This window comes from Diaphorina citri, unplaced genomic scaffold (genome assembly GCF_000475195.1).
Source record: "Diaphorina citri unplaced genomic scaffold, Diaci psyllid genome assembly version 1.1 scaffold1270, whole genome shotgun sequence".
Taxonomy (NCBI): domain Eukaryota; kingdom Metazoa; phylum Arthropoda; class Insecta; order Hemiptera; family Psyllidae; genus Diaphorina; species Diaphorina citri.
Genome location: NW_007378699.1, coordinates 35,944 through 48,290, shown reverse-complemented (window position 1 = coordinate 48,290; position 12,347 = coordinate 35,944). Strand labels below are relative to the sequence as shown.

The following is a 12,347-nucleotide window of genomic DNA, read 5'->3' as shown; positions in this document are numbered from 1 at the left end:
TCATGTTCTTCTCTCTGTCTCCCATTTTTCTTCTTCTTCCCCCTCTCTCTCTCTCTCTCTCTTACTCATTTTTCTTTGCTAATGGATGGTTTGACTTGGTCATGTGAATTTTCATCAATCACCACATAACATGTCATCTATCTCTCTCTACCTCTCTCTCTCCTCTCTCTCTCTCTTCCACTTTCTCTCTCTCTCTATTCCACTTTCTCTTTGTACCTATGTATCCCTCTCTTTTCATGTCTTTTCCTCTCTCACACACACATACGCTCTTATAGCAGTGATGGTCACTTGAAAATTTCTTTTTCTCTTTTCTATGGGATCATTCTCCCTCTCTCTCTCTCTCTCTCTCCCGGTAAGTGATAGATACCTATAGTTATGTGAATTAGAGTTTGCCAGACCCCGGCCTAAAAAATTGGAGCAAATAAAAAATGAAAATAAAATAAACTGTCCCATTTACGGGACGGATCTCGTGAAGGGGTTAAATTAGGATCGGTTTATGAAGGGTTAAACTGGGATGGGTTTATTAAGGGTTAAACTGGGATGGGTTTATTAAGGGTTAAACTGGGACGGGTTTATTAAGGGTTAAACTGGGATGGGTTTATTAAGGGTTAAACTGGGACGGGTTTATTAAGAGTTTAACTGGGATGGGTTTATTAAGGGTTAAACTGGGATGGATTTATTAAGGGTTAAACTGGGATGGGTTTATTAAGGGTTAAACTGGGACGGGTTTATTAAGGGTTTAACTGGGATGGGTTTATTAAGCCTCTGCCAGATATCAATCTTCCCCTCTGCCAGATATCAATCTTCCCCTCTGCCAGATATCAATCTTCCCCTCTGCCAAATATCAATTATCCCCTCTGCCAGATATCAATCTTCCCCTCTGCCAGATATCAATCTTCCCCTCTGCCAGATATCAATCTTCCCCTCTGCCAGATATCAATCTTCCCCTCTGCCAGATATCAATCTTCCCCTCTGCCAGATATCAATCTTCCCCTCTGCCAGATATCAATCTTCCCCTCTGCCAGATATCAATCTTCCCCTCTGCCAGATATCAATCTTCCCCTCTGCCAGATATCAATCTTCCCCTCTGCCAGATATCAATCTTCCCCTCTGCCAGATATCAATCTTCCCCTCTGCCAGATATCAATCTTCCCCTCTGCCAGATATCAATCTTCCCCTCTGCCAGATATCAATCTTCCCCTCTGCCAGATATCAATCTTCCCCTCTGCCAGATATCAATCTTCCCCTCTGCCAGATATCAATCTTCCCCTCTGCCAGATATCAATCTTCCCCTCTGCCAGATATCAATCTTCCCCTCTGCCAGATATCAATCTTCCCCTCTGCCAGATATCAATCTTCCCCTCTGCCAGATATCAATCTTCCCCTCTGCCAGATATCAATCTTCCCCTCTGCCAGATATCAATCTTCCCCTCTGCCAGATATCAATCTTCCCCTCTGCCAGATATCAATCTTCCCCTCTGCCAGATATCAATCTTCCCCTCTGCCAGATATCAATCTTCCCCTCTGCCAGATATCAATCTTCCCCTCTGCCAGATATCAATCTTCCCCTCTGCCAGATATCAATCTTCCCCTCTGCCAGATATCAATCTTCCCCTCTGCCAGATATCAATCTTCCCCTCTGCCAGATATCAATCTTCCCCTCTGCCAGATATCAATCTTCCCCTCTGCCAGATATCAATCTTCCCCTCTGCCAGATATCAATCTTCCCCTCTGCCAGATATCAAATAATATTCCAATGTTGTGTTTACACAGGGAAAGGAAAGGGAGAAGAAAAAATCAATTAAAATATTTTCAATTTTCTCACACAAATGACAAGAAAGTCACGTTTTTTTAGGAGAGAAAGAAGAAGAAGGAGGAGGAAGAGGAGAAGAAGAAGAAGAAGAAGAAGAAGAAGATGGAGGAGGAGGAGAAGAAGAAGAAGATGGAGGAGGAGGAGAAGAAGAAGGAGGAGAAGGAGGAGGAGAAGAAGGAGGAGCAGGAGAAGAAGAAGGAGGAGGAGGAGAAGAAGAAGAAGAAGAAGAAGAAGAAGAAGAAGAAAAAGAAGAAGAAGAAGAAGAAGAAGAATTCGACATAACTTGGTTCAGTGTCAAAAAATTATTGACAGAAAGAAGTGAGTTTTTTTTTTTTTTTGAGAAAAGAAGAAGAATTTGTTATAACTTGGTTCAATGTCAAAAAATTATTGATAGAAATGCAATGCGTTTTTAAGTTTTTACTTCATGATTTTTTTCAGAGGTTTGATAGAGGGAACTGTAACTACGGGCAGAGCTTGTAGGGCCATCAGTTCTAGTCGCATTTCCAACGTATTGTTCACTCTGATCTTCTCATCGGGGGTGATAAGCTCTACGCCTCCTGAAATCTGAGAAGAAAATCAATCAAGGAGAACATTGAAAAAAGGGAATTCAGCTAAAAATCATAATAATTACCTAGAAAAATCTAGTGTGAACATCACACACCTTTCCTCATCCTATTGAATGATGCTTATTTTGGGTGTTCTTGTTCTTATAGCCAAACTTTTACAATATCTCTAACTGTTTAGTCGGTATAGCTGAAAAAACCGCCAAAAAGCGGTCAAAATACCACCAACCGCAGCACCTATCTCGACCAACGTGTTTTGGCACTAAAAACTGACCATCGAAATTTTGACCCGATTACATTACTTTCCTTCCTATAGGATAAGGAAAGTAAAAAAGATTTGATACAGGGAACTGTAACTGCTAAGGAGGCTAAGGTTTTATCGTCCGGAAAGTGAATAGAGAAGGATGACAGGTTAGGATAAATCCATCCGTTCCGAGATTCCGAGAACGAACCTTGTCTGTTTATGATAAAATCCACCCCGCACGTCTGCCTTAGGCTGCAGGTTCGATTCCGACCCGGGGCGGATTTTATTCTGAACGGATACCTAATATACATATTTCTGGACATGGTCTTCACTTGACTCCAGTCAGAAATATGTATGATATAGTACTTGACCATTATCTCAAACTAAACAAAATTGTTAAGGATACCTACCAATCAAATATATAAGACCTTGTTTAGATGTTTAGACTGCGAGAGTAAAGGGACTTTTCAGTCCTATGCTGGTAGTATAAACAAGGTATTCTAATGTTCGTTCTCGAAACGACTGGCTTTTTCCTATCCTGTCTCCCTTCTCTCTTCGATTTCGGGACAATAAGACCTTAACAGTTACAGTTCCCTCTGTCAAACCTCTTAAAAAAAAAAAAAGAAAAAAAATAATAAAACCAATTTTTTTCATGATAGAAGACTCAGTAACTTTGTGAAGTTCCATAACAATAGATGTAAAAGAAATAACTTATATAATAACTTAACCCAGTGAAGAGTAGATAGGTATAACTTAAATAATAACTTAACCCAGTGAAGAGTATAAGTTATTTCTTTTACATCTATTACCAATTTTTTTGTCCGCTTACCTCAGGTGGTAAGTACTGTTCAGAATCGATCAGCAGCGTAAGATTGGATCCCGTAATATTCTCAAAGTCCCTAGCTACTAGCGGCAGTAGTTGCCTCACAATGCACAGGTCGTTTTCTTTACATCGAATCAGAACAGTGGGTTCCAGTAACTTGAGGACACCTGTGGGGTTGGAATAAAACCATGATTTGTGGTGAAGCTGGAGAGTCTCTGCGCAAATTTTGTGGGGATCACATCAGCCTTCAGTACCAAGACTTACTAGCTTACTACCCATTATAAGCTTACTACCCATTAAAATTTTCTTTACATCGAATCAGAACAGTGGGTTCCAGTAACTTGAGGACACCTGGGGGTTGGGATAAATCCATGATTTGTGGTGAAGCTGGAGAGTCTCTGCGCAACTTTTGTGGGGATCACAGCCTTCAATGCCAAGACTTACTAGCTTACTACCCATTATAAGCTTACTACCCATTAAAAGCTTACTACCCATTATAAGCTTACTGCCCATTATAAGCTTACCACCCATTATAAGCTTACTACCCATTATAAGCTTACTACCCATTTTTTTTAATATTTAAACACAGTTTTTTATTTACATATGTTTAAACTATACCTAAGGCCTTATGAAATATACAAGACCTTGTTTAGACTGCGGGAGTAAAGGGACTTTTCAGTCTCATTCTGATGGCAGGATAAACAAGGTATATTCTATTCTATTCTATAATATATGTCGTGGGGATGGTATTTGGTAACAAATATCATCCCTACGACAAATATCATCGCTACCAGTACAGGATCCACCTTCAAGATTCAATGATGCCAGAGCTGAGTCGGAGGAAGCAACACAATCTTATCCGAAGTTTGTGTTCGCCAACTCAGATAGAAGAGATCATTGGACCTAGAAGTGGACGTGATAGCCTAATAAACAAACAGTTTCGAGCCAGCCTAGTTAGCTTAATAGTTGGTAGTGCGTCTGCCTTATAAGCGCTAGGCCGCGGGTTCGATTCCCGCCCGGGGCGGATTTTATCCTGATGGGATAATGTTCGTTCTCGGAACGGCTGGCTTTCTCCTATCCTGTCTTCCTCCTCTCTTCGATTTCGGGACGATAAGACCATAGCAGTTACAGTTCCCTCTGTCAAACCTCTTAAAAAAAAAAAAAAAAAAGTTTCGAGCGTGTGTACCAGCATCTAAAAGACATTCTGGGTTGGAAATCATCTAGGTTAACATCTAGAGCAGTGGTTCTCAAACTTTTTTGCATGGCGCCCCCTTGGGGCATATTCTCATTTTTTCACGCCCCCCCTAACCTTACCGAACCCCTCGGTATATTATTTTTATCTATGGGTTTTATGGACTAACAAAACGAGAATCAAATTGGGGCGCGCCCCCCAGTTTGAGAACCTCTAATCTAGAGCTAGTAAAATAAAGCTGTGAGTAAGTTAAGTTACCAGCTGTGTGTTACTTTGTTTGCCAAATCTTTCAGCTTTCAACTCACCTTGGAAAATGAGTTTTTCGAGTATCTCGGTGTACTTTGTGCGATCCTCTGTAATGTCAGACAGTCTGCCTTTTGCTTCCTCGATGATCTTTCCAACACTGTCTTCTTTCACCTTTCAGGATAGCGGAAAGAGGAGAGGGGAAGGGGATGAGAAGAAGAGTAAGGGAAGGAGAGAGAGAGAGAGAGAGAGAGAGAGGAGAGATGATGAGTATCGTAGCTCCACCTAGCGGTATTTCTTAGCGGAAAAACCAAAAAAAAAACTGAAACTGGAAGCGATTCAAAATATCGATGCGGCCCAAAGGACCAAATTTTGAATCCGGCGCGAAGGACCAAATTTATAAAACTTACCCTCATGACATTCATCCGTCCTTCGCTCTTAATATTGGAACAGTCCGTCCTGTGCCGAAGCTCTACCTGGCGGTATTTCTTAGCATATTCTTCATCCACGCTCGCCTTTCCGTCTCGCGTTACTCGCTCTCTTTCGATCTGGTAGTCCTCTTCGATTTTTCGCCGAATGTCGTCCAACTTTTCGTCCGCCTCGGTTTGGATAAACGCCACCATGCGTTCGATTTGCTTTTCCACCGCTGCGTCGTCTAACGCCATGCCGAGAAGTGTCGGGGGCGGTCGGAAAATGTCGGCTGCGTTCGGAAGTTTCAGGTACGACCGGAATGTAGATTTGTCGCAAAGTTTCTAGGATTAAGATTTGTCGCAATGTAGATTTGTCGCAAAGTTTCAGGTGAATCCAGAGGTTTTTGTAGATTTGCGTCCGATAATTTCAAGATTTGCGTCAGAAAACTTTAAATTTTTTTATTATTAAAGATTTGCGTCTGAAAGTTCCAGGTGCGTCGGATTAGAAGATGTTTATTGAAAGAAGATTGACCTACTCTGCCTGTTTTATTGAGATTCGAGGAATAAAAAAATCGAGGTCGAAAGTTTTTTGTCAAAGGAGTTAGGCCAAAAAGATCAACGTTTTCGTGTGTACTTGTCAAAAGAAATTACAGCAAAATTGTGTTTTATTACTAGTTTCGAAGTATGCCAGAAACACCAAAGCAATTCAGTAAATCGGAGATACAATGACAGAATTGAGTCGCACTTACAAGACTAAAATCTTTCAGAACTTTGTTGCTCTGTAATACATTTTGGACCATTCATGAAATTTCACCTTTCAGGATAGCGGAAAGAGGAGAGGGGAAGGGGATGAGAAGAAGAGTAAGGGAAGGAGAGAGAGAGAGAGAGAGAGAGAGAGGAGAGATGATGAGTATCGTAGCTCCACCTAGCGGTATTTCTTAGCGGAAAAACCAAAAAAAAAACTGAAACTGGAAGCGATTCAAAATATCGATGCGGCCCAAAGGACCAAATTTTGAATCCGGCGCGAAGGACCAAATTTATAAAACTTACCCTCATGACATTCATCCGTCCTTCGCTCTTAATATTGGAACAGTCCGTCCTGTGCCGAAGCTCTACCTGGCGGTATTTCTTAGCATATTCTTCATCCACGCTCGCCTTTCCGTCTCGCGTTACTCGCTCTCTTTCGATCTGGTAGTCCTCTTCGATTTTTCGCCGGATGTCGTCCAACTTTTCGTCCGCCTCGGTTTTGATAAACGCCACCATGCGTTCGATTTGCTTTTCCACCGCTGCGTCGTCTAACGCCATGCCGAGAAGTGTCGGGTGCGTTCGGAAGTTTCAGGTACGACCGGAATGTAGATTTGTCGCAAAGTTTCTAGGATTGGGTCCGAGAGTATCTAGAATTGCGACCGGAAGTTTCAGGTGAATCCAGAGGTTTTTGTAGATTTGCGTCCGATAATTTCAAGATTTGCGTCAGAAAACTTTAAAGATTTGCGTCTGAAAGTTCCAGGTGCGTCGGATTAGAAGTTTATTGAAAGAACTTTGACCGACTCTGCCCGTTTTATTGAGATTCGAGGAATAAAAAAATCGAGGTCGAAAGTCTTTTGTCAAAGGAGTTAGGCCAAAAAGATCAACGTTGTTGTGTGTACTTGTCAAAAGAAATTACAGCAAAATTGTGTTTTATTACTAGTTTCGAAGTACCTATGCCAGAAACACAAAAGCAATTCAGTAAATCGGAGATACAATGATAGAATTGAGTCGCACTTACAAGACTAAAAACTTTCGGAACTTTGTTGCTCTGTAATACATTTTGGACCATTTATGAATCCCATTTAATATTGTCCAAATTATGTTTAAAAGTCACAAGACACGAGTGAAAAGTTCGACGGCGCAATTTTCGCAAACAGTTTAAATTCCAATGATTCCTATTTCTCACTCTGGCTAAACCTGATAAGTCCACTTTTACAGTATGTACTTGTACCTACCTATGTGTGTAGCCAGTTGAGATAGCACGTTGAAGGCACCAGCTCTCCATGGATCACTGAAGTTAAGCAACGTTGCGCGTGTTTGGTATCCGGATGGGTGAGCAACCGACCATCCGAGCAATCGTTTGCCTGGCCCCACTCCCGTCTCGCGTTACTCGCTCTCTTTCGATCTGGTAGTCCTCTTCGATTTTTCGCCGGATGTCGTCCAACTTTTCGTCCGCCTCGGTTTGGATAAACGCCACCATGCGTTCGATTTGCTTTTCCACCGCTGCGTCGTCTAACGCCATGCCGAGAAGTGTCGGGGGCGGTCGGAAAATGTCGGCTGCGTTCGGAAGTTTCAGGTACGACCGGAATGTAGATTTGTCGCAAAGTTTCTAGGATTAAGATTTGTCGCAATGTAGATTTGTCGCAAAGTTTCAGGTGAATCCAGAGGTTTTTGTAGATTTGCGTCCGATAATTTCAAGATTTGCGTCAGAAAACTTTAAATTTTTTTATTATTAAAGATTTGCGTCTGAAAGTTCCAGGTGCGTCGGATTAGAAGTTTGACTTACTCTGCCTGTTTTATTGAGATTCGAGGAATAAAAAAATTGAGGTCGAAAGTCTTTTGTCAAAGGAGTTGGGCCAAAAAGATCAACGTTTTTGTGTGTCCTTGTCAAAAGAAATTACAGCAAAATTATGTTTCATTACTAGTTTCGAAGTATGCCAGAAACACAAAAGCAATTCAGTAAATCGGAGATACAATGATAGAATTGGGTCGCACTTACAAGACTAATAACTTTCAGAACTTTGTTGCTTTGTAATACATTTTGGACCATTTATGAATCCCATTATTGTCCAAATTATGTTTAAAAGTCACAAGACACGAGTGAAAAGTTCGACGGCGCAATTTTCGCAAACAGTTTAAAATTCCAATGATTCCTATTTCTTACTCTGGCTAAACCTGATAAGTCCACTTTTACAGTATGTACCTACCTATGTGTGTAGCCAGTTGAGATAGCACGGGGCACATGGGGCTAATGACATTCGAAGTCGTGCCCCTTTTAAAATAAATTTATGAAAAAGAGATAGCACGTTGAAGGCACCAGCTCCCCATGGATCACTGAAGTTAAGCAACGTTGCGCGTGTTTGGTATCCGGATAGGTGAGTGGGGGGGGGGGGTGTTCTGTTGTAACTTTTTCGATATCTCTTACCCTTTAGTCAGTAAAGCCAAAAACCGCCAAAAAGCGGCCGAAATGCCGCTAACCCCTGCACCGATCTTAACCAAATGTTTCGTGTAATCGTGTCGCATCCTTGTCACATTTGACAGCTACATGCCAAATTTCAAGTCTCTAGCTCTTACCGTGCTCGAGATATTTTGTTTACAGACAGACACACAGACAAAATTTCAAGTCTCTAGCTCTTACTGTTCTCGAGATATTTTGTTTACAGACAGACAGAAGGACAGACAGACACACACACGGAAACATACCAAATTTCAAGTCTCTAGCTCTTACCGTTCTCGAGATATTTTGTTTACAGACAGACACACTGGCTGAAACTTTGGATTTAGGCTCTAGGGACCTCAAAACGTGTTTTGGCACTAAAAACTGACCATCGAAAATTTGACACGATTATACATTACTTTCCTTCCTATAGCTATAGGATAAGGAAAGTAAAAAACAACCAAACAAAGAATTTGTTATAGATCTCTCAAGTATTTTCCATCACAAATGAATGGGTTAATTTAATCTTTCTAAAGAAATTGTTTATATAAAAATGGAAATATTTCGTTTATACAAAAACAAAAGGAGAAATTATAGGTAAAAAAATCATAAAACTAATGGTGGGTTTCACTATTGACTTAATGAGAAATTTCACTAATGGGAGAATTTTCAATGATCAAAAAGGGAGTTTTTAATGGTCCAAAAAGGAGGAGTTTTTAAAAACGCCTGTTTGGATCATTAAAACTCCTTTTTGGATCAGAGAAAATTCCCCCGTTAGTAAAATCCCTCATTAAGTCATTGGTGAAATCCACTTTAAGTGTAAATTATGAGAGAAAAAGAGCAATCACAAGTAGTAAGTTTTTTTTATCCTTAGTGTATATTGTGTAAGGATGTAATTTCCTACCATCAAATAAAGCTCTTCACAAAAAGAAGAAATCTTCAAAAGAAAGAAAAATAATAGTAAAAATCAATTTCTAGCCAGCAACGAAAACACGGTAAATGTACCAGTTCCTAATGGAACACTGAGGTTAAGAAACGTTGCGCGTGGTTAGCATCGGGATGGGTAACTATCTGGGCAGTCGCGTGCTACTGGCTTTTCTCAGCCCCCCTCAGGCTGGATGAGATTAATGTGAATAGGTGGGTTGTCGCTGAATGGGGGGTGAGATCCCCCCTGTCACTAAAAAACTTTGTTACACAATACACAGATGACAGAGTGACGTTAAAAAGGTAAATCCCTTTTAAAAAAATCCTCAAAAAAAAAAGAGGGAGGGGGGAGTAGAATATTGGATTTTTTATGATTCAATATGGGAAATATACTGTACAAAGTCAGATACTATTTTTCTTAAATACCTAGGTACTTAAATATATTTTTTTGATAAAAAAAAGTAGTAATGAAAAGTAGGTAGGTAGGTTTGGCTTTCAATAAAAACCAACCCGTGTTTCTGAAGCCGTGACACAGAAGAAAACAAAAATCGAACATATAAACGAAAACGAACAAAAGTTTCAATCATCAATATAAATACCTCTGAAACCTACATACATACGAATATAATACCAAAACACTTCTGACTTGATAGTAAACCTCCTAATAAAGGAGTCAAATATTAAACTTTTGTAAGATTGTTCATTTATTATGACTTGTGGTTTATGGTGGATTTCACCAATGACTTAATGAGAGATTTCACTAATGGGGAGAATTTTAAATGATCCAAAAATGAGCCTTTAATGATCCAAAATTAGTTTTAAATATTAAAGACTCCTTTTTCGATCATTAAAAAGTCTCCCATTAGTGAAATCTCTCATTAAATCCGGGATAAGCTATAGGCATGCTTCGACAATTTGAGTCTGAAATACTCATGTGGTAGTGATTTTATTGCTATGAAATAAAAAGGGTGATGAAAAATCTCATCTTTTTTTAGGTAAGGGTATGTCTTTTGATCTTTGGTTGTTTTGTTGTGTGAATTTAAGGACAGCAGTTTTGATTCACTAAGAAAAGAAGAAAAAAAAAACAGGGTGTTTCAGAAAAGTATACAAATACCATGTGTACACACACTTACCTCAGATCTGAACACAAAGTTGTTCTCGACTCGCTTGTGTTGTTTCTTGTGATATTCAGGCTTTCCATTGGCTACTGCTGACGTCACGTGTAGTTCTCGCATATAGGTGGATAACAGGGTGGACACAGCGATACCGGATAGGATACACATGACCGGGGCCAGCACCAACATAAGACGAACCATCACACCCTGTTTATGAAATTATTATTTTTAATCTATGTGTATTATAGGTAGAGACAATCGACTACCTACTTTAATCGAGTAGCGACCTGTGGCGAAATTACCAGAGTAAAAAGAATTTGTTTTATAGAAATCTTTTCTTAGTATTGCTGTGGTATCTACAAAAGTTGTGAAGCACTCAGATTCAACACAATAATTCTTGATTTAAATGATTTTAGATTTTATACCAATCGACTACCTACTTTAATCGAGTAGCGACCTGTGGCGAAATTACCAGAGTAAAAAGAATTTGTTTTATAGAAATCTTTTCTTAGTGTTGCTGTGATATCTCCAAAAGTTGTGAAGCACTCAGATTCAACACAATAATTCTTGATTTAAATGATTTTGGATTTGAAAACAACCCCTTTTTTTTATACATAGGTAGAGCCAGTGGAGGAAGCAAGTTAAATGTACCAGTTCCCAAAGGATCACTGAAGTTAAACAAAGTGTCGTGGTTAGTATCCAGATGAGTGACCCTCTGGGCAATCACGTGCAGCTGGCTTTTCCCGGTCCTACTCAGGTTGGCTGAGTAGGCAAATAGCTTGTCGCCGAATGGTGGGTAAAACCACCGTTACTCTTAGCAGATATTCAGTGACAATCCTTAGAGATATCAAGTAACAATACTTACAGCAAAGTAAATACTCGTAACTCCGTACAAAATAAGGAAGATGTTGGCATCGGTAAGCTTGGAGAAGCAAAAGTACAGACCGGCTGGGAATAGGAAACACAGAATCTGCAGATCGAAGAAGAAGGAAGACCAAGAGGTAGGCTGATGTTCTGACACGGAGCTCGGCTGGGATCGAACCCGCGCCCTCCTGTTTGAGATTTTTGGGTGCACCCCGAGGGACAGAGAAGGGGGCGGGGTCACACCAGTTTAGCGATTCTCCTAACCGCCTCAGATGCCCCGGTTTGGCAAATCTTTCACCTTGTAGATCCGAACCAGCCAATGTTCCGTGGTATACGCCTCCTCCAGAACTTCGAGCTCGAAATCCTTGTTCCCGATCTCCGAGCCGCGCACCCGATCGTACCCAGTGGGTTTACCTGTGAATAGAATAGAATACAGAACAGAATAGAATAGAATCAATGGAATAGAATAAGTGGAATAGAATAGAATACAGAACAGAATAGAATATTAGAATAGAATCAATGGAATAGAATAAGTGGAATAGAATAGAATACAGAACAGAATAGATTAGAATAGAATCAAGTCCATAATCCACTCCAGTCAAGTGAAGACCATGTCTAGAAATATGTATGATATCGTACTTGACCATTATCTCAAACTAAACAAGATTTTGGATTTTATATATATAGGTAGAGCCAGTGGAGGAAGCAAGTTAAATGTACCAGTTCCCAAAGGATCACTGAAGTTAAACAAAGTGTCGTGGTTGGTATCCAGATGAGTGACCCTCTGGGCAATCACGTGCAGCTGGCTTTTCCCGGTCCTACTCAGGTTGGCTGAGGTTAATGAGTTGGCAAATAGCTTGTCGCCGAATGGTGGGTAAAACCACCGTTACTCTTAGCAGATATTCAGTGACAATCCTTACAGAGCAGATGTTCAGTGACAATCCTTACAGAGCAGATGTTCAGTGACAATCC

At 40.3% G+C, this 12,347-nt stretch overlaps 1 protein-coding gene across 1 annotated transcript; it reads right to left on the bottom strand.

Moving 5' to 3' along the window:
- Positions 1-2,278: 2,278 nt before the first annotated feature.
- LOC103515083 (V-type proton ATPase subunit E-like) lies at positions 2,279-6,996 on the bottom strand (the record flags this gene model as incomplete). The annotated part of the gene is made up of 4 exons (XM_017446495.2): positions 6,339-6,996; positions 4,941-5,052; positions 3,450-3,610; positions 2,279-2,377 (listed from the first exon to the last, which is right to left on the bottom strand). Coding segments are annotated over exons 1-4 (627 nt in total), but the record flags the coding sequence as incomplete, so codon positions are not given.
- Between the last annotated feature and the right edge of the window lie 5,351 nt (positions 6,997-12,347).